This window comes from Aspergillus aculeatinus (genome assembly GCF_003184765.1).
Source record: "Aspergillus aculeatinus CBS 121060 unplaced genomic scaffold BO66scaffold_16, whole genome shotgun sequence".
Classification (NCBI taxonomy): Eukaryota; Fungi; Ascomycota; class Eurotiomycetes; order Eurotiales; family Aspergillaceae; genus Aspergillus; species Aspergillus aculeatinus.
In genome coordinates this window covers 542031-566644 of record NW_020291485.1, presented here as the reverse complement: position 1 = coordinate 566644, position 24614 = coordinate 542031, and the positions used below count along the sequence as shown (strand labels likewise).

Sequence of the window (24614 nt, the reverse complement as noted above, 5' to 3'; positions counted from 1 at the left end):
CAGCGGAGCCTGTTTGAAGCTGGAGCAATTGTTCCTGTGAAGGCACCAAACCCACCTTCGTTGTATGGCTGCTATGCCCATCAGGTTACCCTGGATGATCCATTGACCCCGCGTTCTACGGCAGTGGCCTTGGCCTTTGCTGGCATCCACCATCACAAAAATTCTTGAGCGACAGTCAAGCATGTAATAGCGATCGCGAATCTTAGAAATGGCCAACAAAGGGGTAAGATGATTCAAGGCCTGCACTAGCGCGATGAGGAAAAACATGCATGCATGGTCGTGGTTATCCAAGGCGTTCAATCCCGAAAGATCATGAATGGAGGCCTTATTCACCTTCTTATCCTGGAACTCCTTCCGATATCGATTTAGGGTACATGATAAGGACTGCCGCCGAACAAATCAGTGGACTTAATAGGGCCTGTCTTAATTTCCCACTGGCGCCAGCAAGCCCAAACCAACCCCCTCTCGCCCTCTCTAATCCCTCCCCCCCTTTCAATGAAAGCGGAATTTACTTTCAATCCGGTTTACGTCGGAAGTGCACGGTAAGAAAGCACGAAGTATCATAGCGCTTGCCAATCAACCCCTCTTCCTCGGACTGGTGAATAATCCTCCTTGCGGTCCATCGGTTTGCTTTTTTTTCTGTTTTCTAGAAGACCTGCAGGGCCATGGATTGGCCGGTCGCACCTACTTCCGCCACTTAGCGTTTACCCCAGGTCAAGACCGGACTGGAGCGGGTCCCATAACACCCAGAACACCCAGAACCAATCTAACAATTTATCTGTCGTCAATTCGCAGCAAGCGAGAACAATCGCATTCCCCAGTCTTGGTGTGCCGACTCTTAAAAAGGCCGATCTTTCTCCTCCTTTCTCTCCACCAGCCCTGCTACTATTGATGGCCCGCGCGTAATTCCCTGGTCCCTCCCTCAATTGTCTTTCCAACGCAACCAATTTCCCTATTCATCAATTGACCAAATTGATCAAATTGACCAACCACGGCGCCCCATCCAAGGCCATGACTAGAACCACCGACGAGATCAAGTATGAGGCTTCCTCATGGGAGCACAAAGGTGTCACCGTGGCCGACGATGGCCGGAGATTAGCGTCAAATCCCGATACTGCCCGTCCCAAAGGACGCATACGACGATCGATGACGGCTTGCCATACTTGTCGCAAGCTTAAAACCAGATGCGATTTAGATCCGCGCGGCCATGCATGCCGCCGCTGTCTATCCTTAAGGTCAGAGGCAGATCTCCACCTGCTGGACCATTCCAGTGCCCTTCTATTCCTGTAATTAGTGTGAATTGAAGAGCCTCCGACGTCTGACAGTTATCAATTCCTACAGGATCGACTGCAAGTTACCGGAAACGACCGATCGTTTTCAAGATAATGCCTCAATGTGGTCAGATGCGACGTCCGCGATTCCGTCGATTGAGGAGCGCTTGACCTCACTCGAAAGAAGCATGAGAGAGATGACGAGTATGATGCGCCAAATGCTGGACCAATCGCCAGTAACTCCCACTGGCATTCCCTCGTGTTGGACCAGAGCTACCAATGCCGATGATGGCACGTCGTCGGAAGGCAGCCCATCATCCCCATTTTTGCCCAAGCCTGTTCGGCTCATCCAAGACCTTCAATCGGAATTCTTTGGTGAGACCGAAAACTCGGCATACTTGAGCGAAGACATCGCAAAGGGTGGCTTAGACTCTAAACTATCACTCAAACTGCTGCAAGTGTATGAACCATCGGTCCATTCCCCTCGGTGCTTGGACAAATTACTGATGCTTGAAGTAAAGTTTCGTGGACAATTTCGGCCCTTATGTCTCCATATATAATCTCTCCGATATACAGAACGAGGCGCGGAATCCTGATTCCTTGCTATATAATACTGCTTGTCTACTGGCATCCCGCTATGTTCCTGGCATCCCCACATCTGTGGTACATACGATATACCTTCAAGTGCGACATGCTGTGGTAAATCTTCTGTGGGATAAGCCACCGCTTCGCTACGAGTCTCTCCAAGCTCTTGCGCTACTTTGCCTTTGGCCTGCGACTGTACAAAAGGAGCCCCCAATGGACAGCTGGCTGTTGAGTGGAGTTTCGATCAACCATGCCATCATCTCCTTTGATTGTCTCAACTATGGGCCTACGGAGACTATGATCGATAACGAGACCGCCGCACAGCTCCGGCTTTGGAATACTTACTGCTTGACGCAGCTCCAGTGCGGTCCATCCGTTCTACTACATGGCTCTTCCCGCTAATTATGCATAGTTTTGCGGTCGGCAACGCTCGTCCTTTCCATATCCAGCCACGCTATCTTGATCATTGTCCACGGATTCTGGAGCACCCAGGTGCAACTCTGGATGACGCAAAGGTAGTGGCCGAGATCCAGCTATACCTCATTACACTACGCCTCCAGAGCAATGGCGGCCGAATGCGAGTCGCCGATACCAAATTCGAGGAAATCGAGCGGTGGAGGGCCGAGTGGGCCCATCTCTTCGGTAGGTCCTGCATATCTTGCGAAAATTAGTCAGCTACGAAGGAACTAACGAGATAGCGAACTCAGCTGGTGAACAGTTCACCCTCGAGCTAAGCCTCTGGTTCTGCCAGATCCTTCTCTACCGCACCTCCATGCGCTTTAGCCCGGGCTCCGATACTCTCGCCTCGGAGGTCCTGCAAACCTCCCGCCTGATGTTGTCCAAGTTTCTTCAGATCCGATATTCTTCCGCTCTAAGCCTCGTCGACCAGACGTATTTCATGGTTGGCTATGCCGCCCTCAACCTCTGTGATTTCAACCTCATGGACCCACTCATCGAGCAGGTACAGATGTTCTTGCTCCATCTGTCCCCCAACGAGGATCACATCGCCTATCGCTTCTCCTGCATGATTGTCGAGTTCAAGCGGCGATGCACCGAGGGCAGCGATCCGGCCACCACCGCGGCCGCGGCCGCGGTAGCAGCGGCAACTGCTGCCAAAGCCTCCTCTCCGCTGTCATCCTTCGGGGAAACGCGGAAGATGAGCATGGAGCAGACGGCCTCATTCCTGCCCCCCATGGTCGATAATATGATTGATGGCTACGGATTCGAGCAATTGATGCCGGAAGTGCTCCCACAATCATTTCCCGACGGGATGCTCAATGAGATGGCAGTCGCCGGGATACCAGGATATCGGTCGGCAACGCTCTGAAACTCCCGCCCAGCCCAACCCAGCCAGTAGTCTAGTTCGCCGGGAAGGGGGGGGAGGGGGGAGGAAAAGCGATACGACGGACTAGACTTTAGCCCCTCGGCCCTGGCCCTCTCGAACTGATAATGGCAACTCATGACGTACGATGAACAGAAACAATCCTTTTAGGTAAAGAAGAGAATAATATCTCCGAGAAATAATATGTACATATGTACAGTACAGTTACACTAAATACATAGAACTCATTTCTTGCTTTGCTCGAGGATTTACTCCGTAAATACGGTACCAACCCAGTCCGAGTGGAGGGGTTCAATTGGACCTCGGAGATAACTTACTAACTAGACTACTAGTCAGTCGGCTGGAGTTCAAGGTTGCTGCATTGTCACATGCAAACATGCCACTCCCTCACTTCCGCGGAAAGAGAGGACGGCCAAAGATAAGTGAGCCGGTTCAATCTAATCTCGGTCTCCTGTACTGTAGCTCAGATAAGAAACCCAGGAACATGACGCCATATCGTGTTCGTTATCCCCTCCCCTCCTCTTCCCCTCCCCCTGAGTTATGAACAGGCTGTAAGTCACTGTACATGTACCTGATTGTTGGTTTTATCGGTGGTGTGGCCTTGAAAAGGGAAGGAGAAGAGGAGGAGGTGAAGCCTAGTGGTGGAGGTTGGGCCGGAACCTGAACCACGAAAGAAGTCTGGTTTGTCTGTGCCTGCCTGCACTTTCTCGTTCCTTGTACCGCAGTAGTGTACGGACTACCCTGCCAAACCAATTATAGTAAATATCGTACCCATCCTACACAGTACGGAGGTACCTGTGACGTAGCTGGCAGAGCCCGTCCTTGTCCTTGGCTTGCGGTCCGTTCCGTGATATCCGTTGCTGTCAGTGCCGCCCATCCACCTCCACCAATGGTCTACGCTCGGTGACCTACGTGAAGTACTGTTACTGTTACTGTTACTGTAAGTTTTACGTACAGGTTCTATCGATGCGAATATGGACTGATGACAGCAGGTACGAGGAGCAGGGTTTCCGGGTACGTGCGTGGCTTCATTAGCCTTGTTTTTTTCTTTGTAGAGTTTGTGCTTCTGTTCGACTTTGAGCAGCACTTCCCCCCCCCCCCCCCCCCCGCCCCTGGGGATTTATCCTTATCGGGTCTTCTAGGGAACCCAAACACCTTGGATTGGGTCATGTTCTCCGCCGTCTTCAACCCTTCAACCTCAACCTCTTAGTAAGCGGCAATCGAGAAAAAAAATACAAGGAATGTCTATACATGCGAAGAGCAACCCTCCGTAAGAACTAGGTACAGATCGAGCTCCCGCTCAATTTTCCCGTTGGGAACAACACCCTCGGTAACCCACTTGCCATCGGCACGGAGACCGACCCATCCGCGTTGACGGTCAGGGTGGTGCAGGTGAACACCTCGGTGACCTTGGTGCCGGCTGTGAATCCTGTCCCCGTCAGCGAGAGGGTGTACGTTTTGCCCCCGCTGCCTAGGTTGGAGAGCACCGTGATAATCTGCGTGCCATCAAACCCTTTCCGCATGGCCAACGTGGTGGTGTCGCTGTAGATTGGGTAGTTCTGCAGGCGGCATTGAGAAACACAGTTAGTTACGGAAAGAACCATGGGTAATTGTCAGAGTTTGAGGGCTGAGACGCACCTTGTAAGCCAAGTACTTCGCATCTTGGCTGATCGCGTGGCTGCGGATCTTGTTGGCCGTCGCTATCAAGGTGTAGAGGGGGCTGGTGGTGTTGTAGCCGGACAGCCAGGTGGCTTCGCGGTTGAGAGGGTCGTTGCCGCCGCTGTAATGCTGTTCCTGGCCCGCGTAGATGATGGGGATCCCGTCTGCGAGGATGGAGAATGTGGCCACATTTTTGGCTAGGGAGATGTCCTTTGTGTAGCTTTTTGAGAGAATGATGGGGTCAGCTGGGCTGTAGGGGTGGCTTGACGAGCTTGCTTAGAAAAAGTGATTGACTCGACTTACGAGGCGAAGCGTGGGTTATCGTGGTTCTCAATGAATGTTCCCAGCAAGGTGGAGTCTGGACAATTGTCTTTGACGGTGTTGATCATGTTGTATAAATCGCTGATGCTACCGCCTGTTGACTTGAATGCTCTAAGGAGAGGATAATACCTTTTGTGAGTTAGCATTTTCAGCCTCCGCTTCGAAAGTATGATGACCAAGGCTCATACATAGGATAATTCAGGACCCCGTCGAGATAGTTCTGATACGTACAGGTGTATGAGGCATCTCCGTCGAGCACCTCGCCAATACAATATACACCAGCGGCTTTGTTATAGCCCGGCCAGAAGTCTTTCTGGACGTGCTTGACTGTGTCAATGCGAAGGCCATCGACTGGGATTATCAGTCATCCACGTTTCATGCCGCAACGGATCTGGGATCAACATACTGGAGTAGTTGGAGACAAGCGACTTGACCCAGTCATACCACATCGTCTGTACGTCACTGCGGGTTGTGTCCAGATCAGGGAGCGAGACCTTGTTATCGCCCAGCCAGCAGTTCTGGACGTTGGTTTGGTTGTCGTAGTTGGTGATGGCACAGTAGGGATGGAAGTATTCTTTCTTGTTGAAGGGTTTGAATACACTATAGTCAACGGAATCACCTGCTCCGTCGTAACCCTAAATGAATCTCGTCAGCATTTACGATTCTGATAGCCTGCTCCCGCTAGCATGAAGGTCAACAAACCATGTGGTTGGCAACGACATCAACCATGAGGTACATGCCACGCGCGTGAAGAGCTGAGGCCAAAGCCTTGAGATCATCTGCAGTTCCATAATGGGAATTGAGGGAGTATCTTTCAGAATGGGTGAGCGCCTTCTCACATCAACGAGGGGCGAGAAGCTCACGCGTCTTGTTGCCAGTATCCATGGTAAGCCTGGCCGTAAGGGGTGTCTTGAGGGACTTGCTCCGTTACTGGAGTGATCCAAATGGCTGAAAATCCCATGCCCTGAATATAGTCGAGCTGATTGATGCCATCAGTAAAGTAAACGACATGTCAAGCCCACCAGAGGAGAGGTAAGGTAGTGAGCAGATTTACCTGGTTGATGATGCCGCGCCATGTTCCACCGCAGTATCTCTATGCACACATGTCAGCCTCACATGGCAAGCTACAACTTGGGCACCTGCCCAACATACCCCGATGCTTGTATCACAAGTAGCAGTGGCGGAATTGTCCGTACGAGCAAAACGGTCGGTGAGCAAGAAGTAGATGGATCGGGAGCGCCAATCAGCCGGAGTCGCAGCGAATGCGGTCGCCGCGACCGTGAGCAGTAATAAGAGAAGGTTCATGATGGTATTGTGTATAATAGCTGGCTCCATGGTGTTCCGTTGACTGAGCTGGATTGGCGAGCTTTATACTTCACCGAAACGTGCACTGCCGAGTCAAGTCAACCTGGAGTCTGTTTCACGATGGCCCATTCCAACACTGTAATTTGTGCCAGCCACGAAAGTGGATACGCAGTAGCTGACCTTTCTCTGGACCCTTCATTTCCTCCTGCAGGATTTCTAGGGAAAGGTTAGAGGTTAGAGATTAGAGTTGTGCCCGAGGACCTTTGATGAATGTTGGGGTCCAAATTCCTTGGTCTGATGGATGGATGGTTTGGTCAGGGGGTCGAGGGAATTCTCCCTGGGTAGCGGCAGGTGACTTCAGGGTTGTCCTTGTGCTTCCTTCCTCTTCTACCTGTTGGTATGTTTTTTCTTGGTTTTTCTTTGGGTCTTTCCGACTCGATCTATCAATGGTGCGACAATGTTCGACAATGTTATGGTTGGCAATTTTGTCCTCAGTCTCGGCGAAGAATGTCGGCGGATGGTCCGCCCGACCGCAGATCGCTCCTCATAAATATAATCTATTCAAAAGAACGCTGCTATACTCGCATCATAGACACATAAGCAGTCATTATTCACCGCCACACTACCACTCCAGAACCCAGTCCTCAGCCCATGCACCGCTTCTCGTTACATCCTGCAGATCGCCAACATGCAAAACATGCGACGTCGAGTTATATTGAACTTTCGACAGCTGTTTCCCATTGAGCTTTACCGATGAGGGTCTCTGTTTAACTCCAAGCACCGTCACATTCGCAAGTGGATTCTTTTCCGCCCAATCCCCCTTCGCCGAAACGTGCAGGCTCGAGCGCGACGCCGAAAATTCAACGTTTAGCGTCGCGTTGGGATCCACGCTCACCCCGTCATCAAGGTAGAGTTGTCCCGATGCAGCACCGTCGCTATCAAGCGCAGCTAGCAAGGACCAAGGGGACTTCCGAGCCTCACGAGTAGTCAATGCCGGCTCCTGAAGAGGAAGGATATTGCCACCGCGGACGTAGACTGGGATGTGGCCCAGTGGGGCCGAGATTGTCGTGTTCACGCCCGCCTCTGCATCGACAACCGTCTGTGTATACCAGTCATACCACACTCCTCCATGAGCCACTCCGGGAAAGACACCATTCACAGTATCGGCTTGCGGCTCGAGCACGGGTATGGCCATGATTGCAGGGCCAACGAGGAATTGAGTATCCACGCCAGCCAAAGTAGGATCATTGGGAAACTCCCAGGCGAGCGCACGCATGACCGTAGATCCAGTGCTGTGGGCGAGATGGAATAGGGTATAATAATAAGGCAATAAAGCATAACGAACTTGCATGGCAGTTTTGGAGGCCTCAATAACGGACGCCCATCGATATGGTTCTTGCGGGATGGCAGAGAGTACATTGTGGTTTCGGTAGAACGGGAAGAAGGCCGATAACTGCATCCAGCGATTGCAAAGCTCTTCGTCCGTATTCCCGTTGAATCCACAAGTATCGACTCCAAACATCGGGATGCCAAAGAGAGAGAAGGAAAGCGCCTGTGCGATTGAGAAATACATGGAGCCCCACTTCGAGATGTTGTCTCCGCCCCAGTGTCCAGCCCACTTGCCTGAACCAGCGAAAGTCGAGCGCCCAATGATGAAGGGACGGCGCTTGCCGGACCAGACCTTGAGCAGACCTTGGTAGGTCGCATTCAGGCCTTGGTGGCCAAACAGACTGTGGACATCGTATTCTTGTACCCCATCAGAGTGGGTAGAATTGGGGGAGATGGCATGGACACTCAAGTCGTGGCCAGTCTGCACATGGTTGATCACGTATGGCGGGTAATTCACGTCACGCACACCGGGTGTAGGTGTCGTACGCAGGTAGGATGTAGAAGTGGACGATGAGGACCCGACTGAGGCTGCCTGACTGGCCGCCCCAGCTGAAGCAGCGGCTGCTTCAGTGGCATTGGTGATGTTGAAATACTCCGGGTAGTCATAGACGATGTTTCCAGGCTCACCAGGAAGCAGGAACGGCGGATGCACCGGGTTCAGAGTGAGGTTACCAGTCCCGCAGCTGCCCACGCAGAACGAGGAGACCTCAGCCATATCATACCATACCCCATCATAAGCCAAATTCTCGGCCCACAGAACCAGCTCATTGGCCCAGAAGTCTGTCGCTTTCGGATGATGCCAGTCGGGATACACCGTGTACCCAGGCCAAACAGCGCCGATGTATAGGCTACCATCGGGATTCTTGATGAAAACATCATCTGCAGCGCCACGAGTATATGTGTCGTAACTGAAATATACAGTTAGAAAGAATGAAGTAGTCAACAGATGGAGTAGGCGACCCACGCATCAGACGCATTCTCGGGATTGGGAATGTACAGCGCGGCATCGACAATTGGCACGTAGTAACGCCCACTGTCATGAAGTTGACTGAGAAACTTTGCACCCTCGTTGTAAGAAAAGCGATGTTGATCATTGTCGAAGTCACGATATCCGTGCATGTAATCGATATCGGTCCTAGATACACACATCAGTATTCTGCCCGTCAAACAAAGGACGGTACACGACGAACCAGATATACTCTAGGGGAATTTCGAACTTCTCGAAGTTAGCAACAACTTCTGCAAGTTCAGACCAGTTGTTGTAGCCCCAGCGACATTGATGGAAGCCGAGGGTGCTATACTGCTGCATGGCTGGCAAGCCCACGGTGCTAACTTGATACTGCTTGGTCACATCGGCCTGGGTAGGGCCCGAATAAAAGGTCAGGTCAATGCCTCCACCAAGAGTTCGCCAGGTCAGCCTCTGAGATCTTAACAGCACTTCTTGCCCGTGGGCGTTTCTCAAAAACACGCCATGCGAATAGGAAGTGTATTGCTCAGAGGCATTGAATGCACTTCTCTTCGCATGCTTGTGAGAGCCGTCAGCCTCAAAATATCTCGTATCAAGGTAGAACGGATGTTGCCCGTATATGTTACTACAAAACTACAAGTTAGTAGAATTCGGGGTATTTTTCCTGGGCTGGAGAACTCACCTATCAATAGGATCTCCGATATCCGCCGCATACATGGTGACATTCGCATCTTTGAGCAGACGGAGCTGGTTGAAATGTTCTCCGAGACCGTACAAGTTGTATTCATCTGGCAGGGATGTCGAGAACTCTATGAATTGGTTCTCATAGACCAAGACGGTACCTCCAGTATCAAACAAGACATCACCGGTAGCCTTGCGAACGACCTTGAAATTGAACGACGGCTCGTTGGACCAGGAGAATGTGAGATCACTGCTGGAATTTGTTGCACCACCACCTGACTTGGGCCTAGGCACGAACTCCTCTGATAGGATAAACCACGAGGAGTTAGAGGCGTCGACATACGTGGGAAGGATCTGTATGTTCAGTCGATCTGATGCCTGATAGTCCACCGTCAAAGTCAAGGTATCAAGATCTGTCCCATAGACATTGCATGACTTCCCGGCCAGGTCCAAACGTGCCGTGAAGCCATGGGAGCTCTGTTGCACGTTTGAGGCCTTGTAACCGGGACACACTGACTGTGCGTCGACTGCCTGAGGATCATCAATGTTGGCGATCAATTGAGCCCCCACATCCGCTTCAGCCGGGATAGTGAATTGCGCGTACGAGGCGGATGCGGATGTGGTGAATAAGGTCGACTGGCTCAGCCCAGAGGCCACGGGCATGAGCCAAGCACCAACCAGCGTTACCATCAGATTAACCATGGCGAGCAGCAGGTAAAAGCCAGCACCGTCGTCGTGTTATGGTTGGCTAGCATGAGAACAGCTAGAAACCCTCGGGTTTGTTCCTCCACGGAACCGGGCTCATAAGTATTTAAGTTCTTGTGGTGAGAGCATAATGCAGTCGGTCATTGGAATTCTAGACGGAGGTGCTGTGCAACAATGCGTTGTTCCCCGCAGACAAGCCATTATTGCTCCGTCGAATTCCCGTGGTGCAAGGGCGGATCGGGCCCGCATTCAGAGTCGACTGGAGGCTTCAATTCCGGCAGGTTAGATTGATGCGGGGAAGACAAGCCTAGAGTAGAATTGGGGTTAGATGATCGAAGAATGATGGCAGGACCGGAAAAGGAAGAAAGTGGTACAGGGAGTACCTGGCAAATCCCTCGGTTAGAGACCGGGAGGGCCGTATTGAAGTTGTGTTTGCCAGGTGGATGCCTGAGACTTCTGGCCTGATGACTATCATCTGATTCTCGCGTTCTAACTCGTCACTTCCCCCGATAATCGTCCGACGACGTGGAGACTCGCAGCAAGCGAAGTACCTAAAGTTCCCAAACAAGCCATCGATCGTTTCCTTTTCACTGCATCTCTTCACCCTCACGAATCCTTAAGTCTCACTAGAGACCGAATTACACTCGCGCGAGACCACATCAGGCATCACTAATCCCGACTGAGATCCGGTCCGTCCGGCCAATATCTTCAGCACGGCTCCCACTTCCCAAACAGCAACCGGTGAAGAGGCCGATCTTCACACCAGCATCGCCGCATACACAACGAAAATACCGGGGCCAGCCTCGGCACTTCCCAGGCAGGATCATGGGGGCAAAGTGAGAGTCTGGCGTGGAGGGAAAAAGAACCTTCAAGCGGCCTGCAAAGGGCATACCTCACACTCTCAGCGTCTGGCTCGGCTTCCCGAAGCGAAGTGCACCTTACAGTCGACAGCCAATACATGTGCGAAAGCACCCGAACTGTGGAGAAATCGGCCAGCAATAGGACTGAATCTCAATCACATGAAAAGATCCTACGGTATACAAGCGCTCCTATTACATGCAGGGGCCGGAGAGTCAGAAATAAAAATGACGCACCCAGAGTCTTGGTCTGCCTTCAACCGTAATGCGCACATTTCCTGGAACTTTCTCTGGCCGATTATCCTAACACGTGGATCGCCTGGTCATACCATTCATCAGCAGACAATACACTGTTCCTTCGTTTTTTGGGGTGGTCTGGTCTGGGTGTCTACACTCAAACTCACTCTGTAGTAGTTGGTAGAGAAATCCCTAATCGGTTTCGCACGGTGAAGGGGGCTGCTTCTCGGTACCTTCGAGGCCTGAGGGGCGAATCTGGGCCTAGGAAACGAAACGAAATTAAATCGACTAACAAGCAGGAACCCAACAGGGTCTGGTACCGCGGGGTCCGGGCCACCTGGAGGACGGGCCAACCTTGTGCCTCGCGCCATGTTTCCCTTCCCCCGCTTGCGCGCCCCCGGATTTTCCGTTCTTCGCTGCTTCCTCCCCCCCCCCTCCTCCAAAAACCGCATGATCTTTATGTATCTCTGGATCCGCGTGGCCTTCGAGATTAGAACATCATCTCTCCTGGATCTATCACTCAATCAACGTGAAATGATGCCCATGCACTGTCATCGTTACTGCTGATCTTCTACCGCGATCCGATCATAGTCCCCGCAAACCAATGGACTCGCATCCTTCCCCCGCTAAGCCTAAATCCTCCAAGCAAGCCTGCGATAACTGCCGCCGTCGAAAGATCAAATGCTCTAGGGAGCTTCCTTGCGACAAGTGCCAGCGTCTCCTGCTCTCCTGCTCCTACAGTGACGTTCTACGGCGCAAGGGTCCCAAATTTCGCACCATCTATCCACTTGCGCCGATCCACCCATTGGTATCCCGCCAACAACGGGATTCTTTTCACCAGCACCCACAGCAGTACCCTTCAGAGAAGCAATGGACAGCTGATACCGTGGCCTATCCATTGGCAAGGTCGCCAACGTCGCCACCATTCACATTAACGGACTCTCAATACCTGTCTAATGATGTTTTGGAACCGCTTGCCCAGCTCCCTCCCCCGGAGCTAGTCTCCTCTCCAGACTCAACGAACTCCCTCTCGGACTCTACAATCGGCATTATTCGTCCCTATGCAAGGCGCCTTTCAGCCCCCGTACTCTTAGCTCACGTCAATGTGTACCTCAAATACCTGTTTCCCATTATGCCAGTAGTGCGAAGGCAGGAGCTCCAGCGAGACTGCCATCGACCCGAGCTACTTTCCTCGCAGAGGTATGCATTTCTGGCATCTCTATGCGCAGCCACGCATATACAGCTCAAGTTGGACGGGACGACTTCTGTGCCCGACCCCTCGCATTTTCCGACTGGAGTCGAAGGCCACTCGTGCATGTCTGGAGAGGAGTTGCTGGCTGAGGCGGTCCGAGCAAGGAAAGACTGCGATGTGGTGGAAGATCTGAATATGGACAGTCTCCTGACATCATTCTTCCTCTTTGCTTCCTACGGCAATCTAGACAAACAAGACCATGCTTGGTTCTACCTTTGTCAGGCTACCTCCATGGTCTTCACGCTAGGTCTGAACCGCGAATCAACTTACGCTGAGTTGAGTGTCGAAGAAGCCGAAGAGAGGCGGAGAGTCTTCTGGCTGCTATTTGTGACAGAAAGGTAAGCGAGTATGATGTCGCAACATGATGAGAGCGAAGGGGTCTGATTGTGACTAGGGGCTATGCACTTCAACAGGCCAAACCGGTAATGCTACGCAACTCCATTCACAAACCACAAGTCCTCTGCTCCGAAGACCCGATCCTCGCCTACGGATTCATCAATCTCATCAGCATCTTCGAAAAACTGTCCGTCAACCTCTTCGACTGGATATCCGCCGGCGGCGTGGACAGCTCTTCCGAGATCCCACCCACCTCCGCCATCCAGTCCAGTCTCTGCAAAACGGTATCTCTTGAGGGGGTGTCAGAGATCCAGAAGGTTGATATACTCATCACCCAGCAGTGGCTGCAAGCCATGATGTGGAAGCTCTCCATGACCCGCCCCACCCAGCCCGGGTCTCGCGATGATGCAGTCCTCCCATTTCACCTGCCAGTCATGGTCGGAAAGGCCGTGATGAACGTCATCAGCGCAGCATCTCAAGACGCCGTTGATGCCCACGGCATTGGCATGGTGAGTCAAAAAGCCCCGAGACAAGATCCATCCCCCTAACATTTATCCTCCACTCCCCCCTCCTTCCCCCTCCTCCCCTTTCCACGCCTTGAAAACCACTCACGCCATTTCTATCTATCAGGAACAAAAGCTCTTCGACCTAGGCACCGCCGTTGCCGACGTCACACGATCCCTAGGCTCCGGCTCCGGCTCCGGCTCTTCGAAACCCGTGAACTGGCTCACCGAATCCGCCGTCGACCCCCGCGAACTCCTCTGGGGAATCCTCACCACCCTCTCCCGCATCCGCGGCTCCCAGTCTCACCTCTTCCCCACGTTGCTAGAGCGCTGCAAAGGCGCCCTCGACTTCACCTCCCCCCTTTCCATGGGCGAGTTTCTCGCCCTGCCTGCACCACCACCGCCACCGCCTCCACCGCCACCGCCATCCATCAATAGCAACAGCAACAACAACAACCCCTCTGAATCGTGGAACGCGGAGACCAGCGCACTCGAAATCGTCGCCTCGTTGCCGGAAAACCTCAATATTCAAGATGATCCCGATGATGGAGACACGCTGTCGCAGATTCTGTCCCTAGCTTCACAGATCGAATTCCGGGCTGGAAATGGAGGGGCCGGTGAGTGTGCGTCATAAGCGAAACTCGCATAGTTGTGGGGATTTCTCCCCGCAATGACTGAGTGTGTGTGGGATGGTGAATTTGGTTGGGTCTTTGTGCTTGGACTTGACTGTGATACCACACCTTCTCAGCTTATACATATACATACATACAAAGGCCTCGAGTAATGAACATAATGATATATGGTTTGTAGGAGATACCGATCTTGCGAAATATCCTGCTATTGCTAATAGACTTCAATCTCGCCGTTATGAACCGACTCACTGCTCAAGGCGCTGCGAAATGAACAAGACAGACCTAACTTTTCTATAATTGATGATAAAATACATGATCAACAATCTCGGCTCTAAGCAGAAACAAGGCAGAACTACGTAGACATCTAATATGAAGGGAACAATTTTCAGGGCCTCTAAAGAGAAGGAACACAAAGAATGATGATCAGTGTAACCAAAATCCCGTCCGTGGCAGAAAAGTTCAATCGTGTTGCTATACATAAAATATGACGGCTAAGCGTCAAGAAACGAAAACCTATACAAATAATGGGTATGTGCCAAATCCAGCTCTAGCCTTGGATAGCACGTAATCACATGGGACAAAGGCAAGGGGAAATAAAACGTTCATGATCTATGCGCCGTTATAATTATAAGTGTGCCGCACTGATGTGCGGATGGATCCACTATTGTCTCGGTGAAGCACGGGACGTGGTCCGTCGTCCAAGAAAAGCAGCAGGCCGGTGCTGGGTATATGACGACAATTTGAATGTGCTGAAAAAGAGTGATCAATGGCGTGAAGGTAGAGCATTCGCATCTACTCTTTCCGCCAGATTAATTCCAGAACCTTATCTCCGAGCTCAGGGTCCCGACGGATGTACCATTGGCGAACCTGGTTGCCATCGATAATCGCATCTTCGTGGATATAGCTGATCTTGCCTTCATCCTTTGGTCGGAGTGGGCCAAGTTCATGCAAGAAGGACTCAAAGACTGCGCCATTGTCGCCGGCCCATGTGAGCTCCATCGACTTGTCGCCCGTGGGGACGTCATTGCTGTACTTGACGATAGAGAAGCCGTTGGTGAGGATCCAGCCGTCGCCGAAGTGCCATTTTCGCAAAAGACACGAGTCGCCACAGACCTCACTGACAACACCCAGCTTGGCCATGTCGGCATTGAACCACGACTTCCAGTGATGAACGGAGAGCGGCGGGGGTCGAGCAGCCTCAAAGAAACCAGATACATCACCCCTCATATCGATCTGTCGCAGGCGGTGATCAATAGTCAAATGGGCATCCGAATACTGGTAGATGCAGAGGGATATCTTGCGATCTCCCGTGGATTCCATTTTTTGACAATCCTCGTAAACTTCTTTACGGCCTATTTGCTCGATCAGGGGTCTAGACATGAAGACGCCAGCGCCTCCGAAACCCATCAAACCGAAGATTCCGACTTGGGGCATCGCTTCCGATAGCCCACCAACATAGGTCTGTGCTGAATCATCATATTTCGATAGAGCCTGTACCAGCGCCGTCATCGAAGGGAAGAAAGTATCGTCATCGATGACACAGGTCCATCTCGTCTGCGGCCGCAGATTCTTGGCCAAATGTGGCACTAACGAGAAGTATCGGTGCTGGTATTCTTCAGTCGATTCGGTTACCGAGAGGTTAACACCTAAGTTCTCCGCCTTAGTGAGGACTTCATTGATCCGTGCATCTGGCTCGATGAGTGCCAAGATGCGAACGTTCGTATGTCCAGCCCAGTGGGTGAATGCGTCTAGCGACTCGTTCAGACGCTCCAATGTTGTAGCAACGCCGAAGTCAATGTGGGATGCGTCCGCCCTTGGTAAGATCGCAGGTACAGAGACAGAAACAGGACGAGGCATTAAGCAATCATCCTGATGCATGCTATCTTCCGCAAACCGATGGTCCTTGTGGATTTTCTCGAAAAGAGGCACTTCGAGTTTTTGTGCGATGGGAACGACGTCACTCGAGGAAGGAGAAGCGACAATTTCACGGCGGACATATTGAGAGAGCTTGCGAACGTCGAGGCGTTGGAGGGCGTCGAAGTCGGGTTCGCATTCGACTTCGGAGGTAATGGTGATATTTGAGATCGTCTGAGTCGTGATTTCGTGGTGAGGTTCGATCTCAGGCCAGAGGAAGATCGTAAAACTGGTCACAAGACAAGCTGCGACCACAAAGCGCAGCAATTTTCTCCTCCACATGTACGAGGCGCCCATGGCGGTCCGCGGCTTCTCCTCGGTCTTATTCCACATCTGGGTCCGGAAACGTTATATCGTAGAAAGAGGATAGTATTGAATCTAGACGCCGCAATGGAACTGCAAGACCATCGCGATGCTCCAGTGATAGTGGGAGAGAGAGGAAGAGGTAGAACGGTGGAGAATATGGCAGGAGAGGCCTGGTCCAGATGGGAGGGCGGGAGCGGGCGGCAAAGAAGAAGAGGAAGGCGAGGGCGGAAACACAGGATATAACAATCGAGGCAGGAAGGAGAAAAGAGCAAATGATCCTTGAAATCCGCAACGATGAAGGAGGAAATGACGGGCAGCGTCGGAGACAGGCGAGGACGGCAGAGGGATGACGAAGGTCAAAAAGAAAGCGACGACGACAACGTCAATCCTGGGCCCGGTTAACCGTCAGGTTAGTGGAAGAAGATATGGAGTGGGAAGGCTGATAGCCGATCAACGGGGCTCCGAAATACCATTGCAGCAAGAACAAGCACCGCACGGCTAGAAAATGGCCGCATCTGACTGAGGGACGAAACAAATCATGGCCGGGCGGAGAATGGCTAACCCAGGGATCGACTATGGGCCAGTCTGGTTTCCTTAAGGCCCTGGAGAGTAGTGGATGGAGACCGATCCATCTGCTGTCCAGTGGTCTATCGAATGAGAATTCATCAAGCCATCAGGGCACACCTGCTGGACGGAGCAGCCACACAACATGTCCCACTGTCCACAGGGGCCGATCGGCCTAGAGACCAGTGCTAGGAGATTTCCCTGAAGTGACAGTCTCCCCAGGGTTACGTTCTTGAATTAGGGGTCTTTCTGCGCCTTCCCCAAACATCCTACTCCATTGCCCCATTGCACAGTGCACATTTGCACCGTGGGATGGGATGGATGGTCAGCTTGCCCTTGTGCCTCTGTCTTTTTTTCCCTTTTTTTCTTGGTGGCAGAGTACACATGTATAGGATGGAACCGGGACAGGAGAAGGAGGGAAAGAAACAGCTTTCTCCCACTTAACTTTCCACCCCCAACCTCCCCCCCACTTATTAATGTGGCCGCACCGCTACAACCCCTGGGTACAACCATGCATTTGACGCGCATTCCGTTTGGGGCGAAGGACCTAAAACGGACGGCGGGGGCGACGGATTGCTGATGACGAATCGCAGGCGCATAACTAACAGCGATTAGATAGCGTTCCGCATGAGGAATCTATTATGGACTCTAGCAGCGTCAGCAGCGCCGAGTGGTAAACTGTACACTGCTCTAGAGAAGAAGACATTGCTACAGTACCTGAGTGTAGGGTGACTATGTGTAGACCCAGGGCCCCATGTATGAGTAGAGAGAAGATCGGTGGTAGTAATCGCGCCTGTTGCAACTCGAAGTAGGATCATCGCAAACAGCGCCCCGGGTAGGGAGGACAATCCGGACAATGTCTTGTTCCGGCCTCCTCGCCTGACGTCCTCAAGTCAGTCATGTGCTTCATGGCCACAAGTCTTTTTTTTTTTTGGCTTGGTGGGCAGGAGATTATTATTGCAGTGTTCTTATGGTGTCGGACAACAACTGTTGAAAATAATAATAGAAATGCATTTCTTCGATCTGAACCGATTTATTGGCTCTTGTTGTCTGTGCGCGCCGCCACGCAGTAATCTGATGGCCTCGCTCTAATTAAGCAGTCTCAACTCAAAGCATGGGTATGAACCATAGGCTAGATAAGCATGTCGGTCTGTCTGACATTCAGTGACCCTGAAAAGTAAGGGGCATTTGGTCTAGAACCTCATTGAGAGCAGTGAAGGCGGACTATCTGAGAGCCACAGCAGTCACATAGTATTGCTATTGGGGAGGGGGGGTAGTAATTGGATTGATGAAGTGGTAAGGTATGCCTGGCACAGGCTGAATGTTTTCACCTCCGTCTCTTGAATTGTAAGGAAGCTTTGCTGTCAACAATCCCACGAAGCTGGACTGGCATTATCAATGTCCTGATGTTGAGGTTGAGTCCTCGCATGATTATGATGGTCGGAGGAAAGGCCGGGGAGATCCATGGGCTACGGCCGTCTAACTAAGCCTCTAGTGCAGAATTCCCCGATATGGAAATATCACACTCCCGCACAGATGGTTCACAAGCTTGGACTGGCCACTTGGAAGATCAAGCATATCCAGCTCATTATTCTTCAGATTCATACACTCAATAAGAACCGCTTGAGTGGAAGATCTTTGATATCACCTCACCTCAAACTACGCCCATCTTGGGCTACTGCGAATCACACCCCGGGTGACACGTTGGTCAATTTGACACGGCATCGCCATGGCTGCTCAGTCGTTGAGTTCGTTGCTACAACGAGCCTCCATTGATGACCATGAAGAAGTCCTTCAGTCCTCCAACGCTGCACTGGCCAAGTCGAGAGCCGATCAGCATGCCCAGCATATCAAGGTCATCGCTCTGTTAAAACTCGACCGCTACGCTGACTGTCTGCGTGTGTTCGAGGAAGCTGGTGACGGCTTGAAGACCCGGGCCGCTCTGGAATATGCCTATGTCCTCTACAAGTCAGGCCAGCCGGAGGGGGCCATAGAAGTAGTATCCAAGGTGACTGGCAACCGTGGTGCTCTTCACCTGGAAGCTCAAGCCGTATGTTACCCTTGCATGTGTTTCATACCTTGACCTCAACAGTAGGTGCTAATCTCTAACTTGTGAAATCATAGAGCTATCGCGCCGAGAGATTCAGTCGCGCCGCCGAATTATACGAAGAACTGTCGAAAGATGGAGCCTCAATGACCAACGAGGAAAACGATCTGCGCATCAATGCCTGGGCTACGGATGCACAGCTGCAGTGGAAGGGATACCCCGAGTTCGTTCGCCATAACCGACCGACCCGTGATGATTTGGAGGCATTTGAAACCGTGTACAATGCTGCATGCCTGAGCATAGCAAAGGGCGAATTCGAGCAAGGAGAATTGCTTCTGAAGCGAGCAAAGGGTGCGTGCTTAGAAAGGATATACAGAGGCGATAACTATTGCTAACCCCTCCTCGTTACACAGAACTGTGCCGCACGTCAGAAGATCTCACCCCGGAGGACAGAGACGCCGAACTACTCCCAATTGCTGTGCAGCAGCTGTACGTTCTGCTTCGGCAAGGCAAGTCCGAGGAGGCTCAGTCCATTTTGGAGGAGATCTCCGTCAAGGAGTGCGCATACCTTCCCTGGTCAAACTATCCCAAATTGAAGCTTACCCGACCGCAGTATCCACGAAGCTTCGACGAAGAAGATCGCACAAACCAATGTCACCCTCGCCCGCGGCGCCTCGGCCAACCCTTATGCATTCTACAAGGCCTTCAACGAGATCCCAGACTCGACAGAGAGCGACAAGCTGTTCGACTACCAGAGCCACCTGACGATCGGCAACTCACACGCCGCCGACCTCCTTGTCCGCAAATACGACGGCATCATCCGCTCCACCTCCAAGGCCCTCTCTCGAGCCGCCTACCCCTCCACAGAACCGAGCGCCAACCTCCTCTCGGTGTACAACGCCGCCGCTCACGCCCAAGGTGAATCCGGCACGAAAGCGCTCAAGCCCATCGTAGCAGCGCTGGACAAACGGCCCAAGGACATGGGCCTGGCCCTCACCGCCGTGCAGCTCTACGTCGGCGCGGGCAACACCACCTCTGCGATCACCACTCTCGAGGCCACCCTCCAACTCCTCGACGAGTCCATCTCCGAGCAAGACAAGGAAGTTCGATTCAACCCGGGCGTTCTGAGCGTGCTTCTCTCCCTCTACAAGCTCGAGGGCCGCAAGGTCCAGATCCGCTCTGAACTAGCCAAGGCCGCCGCCTACTGGCAGCAGCAGCAGCGGGAAGGCGCCAACCAACCGCCGCCCGTTCCCCTCCTCCGCGCCGCCGCCGCCTCCCTGTTGCACTCCACCGACACCTCCGACCTCACCAAGGCCGGCGACCTGTTCAAGTCTCTCTACCAGTCCAACACCGCCGACAACTTCGCCGTGGCCGGCTACGTCGCCGCGCAGGCCCCCCTCGACTACGCCAAGGTCGAATCCCTGGTCGACAAGCTTCCGTCCGTTGCGGACCTGATCGCCGAGGTGGACCTGGCTGGCCTCGAACAAGCGGGTATCGCGCCTTCGTCGGGTGCGAACGCCGCGGCTGCGGCTGCGATTGCGGGCGCTCGCAAGCGGTCAGCCACTGCCCACCTTAAGGAAGACGGCGGTGCGGCGAAGAAGCGGGTCCGGAAGTCGAGGCTGCCCAAGGATTACGATCCGGGTAAGACCCCCGACCCGGAGCGCTGGCTGCCTCTGCGCGATCGCTCGAACTACCGGCCTAAGGGTCGCAAGGGCAAGCAGCGCGCTGCGGAGCGGACACAGGGCGGTGTTGTGAACGACAAGGCTGAGGAGTCGACTGCGGTCACCAACCAGCCTAAGCCTCAGAGCGGTGGTGGCGCCAACAAGAAGAAGAAGAAGGGCAAGCGGTAGTGATGTGGGACGGTAATTCTTCATGTTTCTTTTTTTTTTAACTTCTATTCATGAGACATGTCTTGCATTGGCTGGCAGAGAAAAAGAAGAGAGGTCTTTTTAGACACCTTGGAAGCATGTAAATAGAAATTCGGTCAATCTGCTGCTCTGATACAACTCCCCCTTTCGCCTTCGAAACAAACAGCAAATTTTAAAGTATGCATATTAGTTCTTACATGTGAGACTTTTCCTGCTAAAACAGTATCCCACCCTGAGCATAACCGCGCGTGTTGCCAATTTCCATTGCCTAGCCCAGAGGAGTCCGAATGGTGCCACACTGCCGATCGTACTGCTCGAAGATTTGGTAAAACAGCTTCAGATCCTGAAGCCCATCGCGGGCGGACGTCTTGGCCATCTTATCTTCGGTGAGGTAGGCGTGCAGCGCCTTGAGTTCTGCCTCATAGGTCTCCTGCCACCCGCTCACACGTTCAGTCCTCTTCATCTCCCCATTCTCATCTGCGGTCTCCACCACAACCTTCACAGGCACGCCACGAGCGTACGGCAGACCATACTGAATGCTGACAGTCTTTGTGTCACCATAGATTGCAAGGTGTGCATCACAACGCGGCACGGCATCGGTACCCGTCTCGTACATCAGGGTGAATGGGTGCTCGCCCTTCCGCCCACTGTAATAATGGAACAAGGCCGAGTAGTATGGCTCGTTCACGGAGATGTTTGAGATGGCATCAGGAAACCCAAGCGAGTCGCGCATCAAGCCCAGATCATGACAACCCAGAGAGGCAAGAAACTCGCAGAGCGCGATACGTTCTTTGGTCAGTTCCTGTCCCAAGAACATCTCCTGCAGCAAACCGTGCATGAGCTGCGGGCCACTATCCTTCTTCCTATTCTCCTCCGATGCGAATCCATATGCTGCTGCACCATTCAAGGCAGTCCAGAGCCTCTTCCGCGGTGCGGTAGCCGTGTGCGCCAAGCTAGGGCCCGCGATGTTTCGGCAGCGAGCGTAATAGATGCGATCCAGGGACGCAACCTCCTTCCTGAAGACCTCCTCGATACAAGGGGCATAGCGTCGCGCACATGCCACAAACACTTTAGCACCATTGGGGGCGCGCTTCTCCGCTTCAATAATGCGCCGTGCACTTTGGATGCTCAGGCTCACGGGTGTTTCGACCATGACGTGCTTGCCAGCATCCAGAGCCGCTACTGTGTAGATCTCGTGATACTCGTTGGGCATGAAGTTGAGGATCAGCTGGATAGATGGGTCGGAGATGATCTCTTCGGCGGACGATGCACGAGCGATGTTTTTGATTCGGTTCTCATGGCCATCGGCTATAGTCGTGCCATCTGCGTGATGGCCGTTGATATGGCCGTTAGTGTGACCGTTGGTGTGACCGTTGGTGTAATGGCCGTTGGTGTAAGCCTTCCTGGTGCTGTTTATCGTCTGCTTGGTATCACCTTTTGGAGCATTGTAGATGGCAGCTACTTGGTATGTGTGGGTAAGAGCGGTAAGGATAGGAAGGTAGATTCCTTGAATGGCTTGGGCGCCTTCGTCTGCGGTGAGGATCCCGACTTGGAGGACCTTCTGTGTCATCGTGCTTCTCTTGTTCAGATATGTGCTTTCGGGTTCCTCTGTATCGGGCTGAGATGCGCTGGATATTTATGTGTTAGGCTCACGTAGATAGGACCTGCGGACCTTGACTTACGCAAATAAATTCAATAACTCAATCAGCCGGCACGAAGAGAAGACAGAGCGAGACTCTGGAGATCAGGAGGAGGAGAAAGAGAAGGAGAAGAGGGAAGGCGCATTTTCTGAGGTGAAGAGAAAGACAAAGTTCTGAACGGGATGGAGCACTGGCTTCAGGTAAGGAATGCTGGATGCAAGGGATGGACTCGGCGGGTTAGGAGACTACCTGCCTGTTGCAGTGTTAATGTGTTGACCCCCTACAAATCCGGCAAGAAACACGAATTTAGAATCGAGCGTGTTAAGGAAACAACACCTGTGACTCGGGAAACTTGAAACTTGTCCAGCTTGGCTCGAGTCCTGCCTTGTGTTATGATAAATTTTCTCGGGCTTGTGAGAGAAAAAGAAAAGGCTGTGATGGCGATATCAGAAGCAAGATGCAGGATCATGGAGCTCTGTTTTTCTCCCACTGGCTTTTGTTGGGTCAGGATATTCCATGACATCAGTGGCACTTGTTTTTAATTTTTTCTAATCGTGCTTCAAATTCTCGGCTGAAAAATAGTTCTCGATGTATCCTTCGACTTAGTTCCTGGATCTATTTGATAGTGTAGTGAGATCGAGACGATTAGAGGCATGATTCATCATGCTTGCTATAGATCGATATGGACTGCGGTAGGACTGCAGGTCGATCGGGTGGGGCCGAAATTGCCTACAAAAAAAGACATCAGATAATCAAACATCCCACCTACATGCAGCCGCGCAGCGTCTGCATGACACACGAGTAATAGAAGGTTGACAAGCAAACTCCCGGGAAAATTCAGTCAGCTGGTATGACCATCCTACACTTGCTTGATTCGATACTTTGGCAGTCTGTGTGGAATGAGATTGTCTTATCGCTGACTGCCGTTACTGGCAGGTCATGTGCCAACTATTATGCTTGGACCATGTATATTGTGGTCCCGGTACACACACTAAACATGATGTATTCTGTAGGAGGAGTAGAATATTCTGGATGCAGCGCAGCCTTATGCCATGACGGGCACGATGCCTTCTGCAAGCTGAAGATCAACTCTATAGGCACCAATGACTAGTTGCGCAGTCCAGTGAGGGCAATTTAATAGACTTTGAATGAGGCTGAGTTTTGTTGACTGTAGGTACAGTACGTACAGTACATCTGAGTAGTAGAGAGTAAGAAGTGGAATCAGATCAGTCGGTCGTCATCTCAATTCGACACGAAGCGACGAAGCCCCGTCTAAGGCTTGATGCAGCCTTAGTGTTGACTTAGCGGCTTCTCATTCGATCTGAGATGTGGCTGTGAACATTTGGAGCCCGGAACACTCTCTCCTTTTTTTCCCCCCCTCCTCTTCCGCTCCTGCCCCTCTGACGACATCATCAGATTATATCAAACAGCCAGCTGCAGGGTCAACAACCTTTCCCTTTCTTCCTCTCATCACCACCACTTTCCTCTCGGGGACCCCAGAACCAAAGTCAGATATTAATATCGGAGTAACCCATCAAATTCATTATGGGGGTAAGTTCGAGTCTTAAGTCATTTGTCCCACCCGTCCTTCCATTTCTCATTTTATTTTGTTGTTCGACTGCCCCGCGTTGCTGCCCCGCTCATCCCAAAGCTCGGCCTGCAATCATCTGCATCAGCTTTCGAACACGTCAACCTGCTTCTGCTTTCGTGGTGTACGGTACATGAACTCGAACTAACCACTGCACTCTGCACTTGCTTCCTTCCTCTCTAGTTTGCATCGAAGATCGCCAACGGTATGAACCGCCCAGCCGACGGGAATACCAACAAGCCTGGTGGTGGTGTGTATGGAGGAGCACCACCCACTGGCTACACTGGAGGACCTCCAAGCTCACTGCAGCCTGGAGGAGCACCCGGTGGATATGTGAGTCCGCCCTACGCAAGTGACTAATCTAATCCCGTCGCCCCTCACGCATCCATGATTCATTCATCATCACCAGCATCATTGATTCAGTTTGCACATTTTCTGGACTCCCTTAATCTCATTTTTCCTCCCCCAAAGCTGACGCAGTCTTTCCCTAGCAACCACAGCAAAATCCTCAGCAGCAACAGGGTCAGCAGTATCAGGCTTACTCAGGCTCGCCTGCTCCCGCTGGTGGTCCGGTAAGCTAAAAGTTTCCTTACCTGTTCGTTCTTTACTTCTTTTCTTGAGTTGCTCTTTTCCCAACCCCCCCCC

The 24614-nt window shown here is 52.3% G+C and overlaps 8 protein-coding genes across 8 annotated transcripts in view; 4 read left to right on the top strand and 4 right to left on the bottom strand.

Annotated features, from left to right (window-relative positions):
• Positions 1-1011: 1011 nt before the first annotated feature.
• On the top strand, positions 1012-3183 carry BO66DRAFT_470440 (Zn(II)2Cys6 transcription factor; the record flags this gene model as incomplete). The annotated part of the gene is made up of 5 exons (XM_025652788.1): positions 1012-1286; positions 1342-1731; positions 1793-2218; positions 2269-2498; positions 2555-3183. The coding sequence occupies 5 exons, from the start codon at positions 1012-1014 to the stop codon at positions 3181-3183; spliced, it is 1950 nt and encodes a 649-aa protein (XP_025505462.1).
• Positions 3184-4320: 1137 nt separating this feature from the next.
• Positions 4321-6721, bottom strand: BO66DRAFT_347147 (alpha-amylase). Its single transcript, XM_025644609.1, has 9 exons — positions 6331-6721; positions 6233-6271; positions 6042-6157; positions 5881-5989; positions 5585-5813; positions 5367-5529; positions 5161-5307; positions 4837-5077; positions 4321-4757 (listed from the first exon to the last, which is right to left on the bottom strand). The coding sequence occupies exons 1-9, from the start codon at positions 6511-6513 to the stop codon at positions 4476-4478; spliced, it is 1509 nt and encodes a 502-aa protein (XP_025505461.1). The 5' UTR covers positions 6514-6721; the 3' UTR covers positions 4321-4475.
• A 224-nt stretch (positions 6722-6945) lies between these two features.
• On the bottom strand, positions 6946-10533 carry BO66DRAFT_390870 (glycoside hydrolase family 31 protein). The gene is made up of 4 exons (XM_025647115.1): positions 9522-10533; positions 9063-9464; positions 8837-9007; positions 6946-8780 (listed from the first exon to the last, which is right to left on the bottom strand). Exons 1-4 carry the CDS (start codon positions 10220-10222, stop codon positions 7106-7108), a joined length of 2949 nt encoding a protein of 982 aa, XP_025505460.1. The 5' UTR covers positions 10223-10533; the 3' UTR covers positions 6946-7105.
• Positions 10534-11554: 1021 nt separating this feature from the next.
• Positions 11555-14223, top strand: BO66DRAFT_54575 (putative C6 transcription factor (AmyR)). Its single transcript, XM_025653387.1, has 3 exons — positions 11555-12909; positions 12966-13416; positions 13538-14223. The coding sequence occupies exons 1-3, from the start codon at positions 11924-11926 to the stop codon at positions 14042-14044; spliced, it is 1944 nt and encodes a 647-aa protein (XP_025505459.1). The 5' UTR covers positions 11555-11923; the 3' UTR covers positions 14045-14223.
• Positions 14224-14834: 611 nt separating this feature from the next.
• BO66DRAFT_410423 (glycosyltransferase family 31 protein) lies at positions 14835-16238 on the bottom strand (the record flags this gene model as incomplete). Its single annotated transcript, XM_025649239.1, has 1 exon — positions 14835-16238. One exon carries the CDS (start codon positions 16236-16238, stop codon positions 14835-14837), a length of 1404 nt encoding a protein of 467 aa, XP_025505458.1.
• Positions 16239-18555: 2317 nt separating this feature from the next.
• BO66DRAFT_437253 (signal recognition particle subunit SRP72) lies at positions 18556-20723 on the top strand (the record flags this gene model as incomplete). Its single annotated transcript, XM_025650970.1, has 4 exons — positions 18556-18876; positions 18951-19224; positions 19287-19431; positions 19487-20723. The coding sequence occupies 4 exons, from the start codon at positions 18556-18558 to the stop codon at positions 20721-20723; spliced, it is 1977 nt and encodes a 658-aa protein (XP_025505457.1).
• Positions 20724-20866: 143 nt separating this feature from the next.
• Positions 20867-22513, bottom strand: BO66DRAFT_54441 (Gfo/Idh/MocA family protein). The gene is made up of 2 exons (XM_025653386.1): positions 22424-22513; positions 20867-22369 (listed from the first exon to the last, which is right to left on the bottom strand). The coding sequence occupies exon 2, from the start codon at positions 22309-22311 to the stop codon at positions 21010-21012; it is 1302 nt and encodes a 433-aa protein (XP_025505456.1). The 5' UTR covers positions 22312-22369; positions 22424-22513; the 3' UTR covers positions 20867-21009.
• A 1284-nt stretch (positions 22514-23797) lies between these two features.
• The window catches only part of rfeF (putative transcription factor RfeF), a 3476-nt gene continuing 2659 nt past the window's right edge, over positions 23798-24614 (top strand). The window contains exons 1-3 of the mRNA XM_025650375.1: positions 23798-23932; positions 24153-24302; positions 24461-24541. Of these exons, the coding sequence (XP_025505455.1) occupies positions 23927-23932; positions 24153-24302; positions 24461-24541 (237 nt within the window). The 5' untranslated portion in view covers positions 23798-23926. The remainder of the gene's footprint in view (positions 23933-24152; positions 24303-24460; positions 24542-24614) is intronic.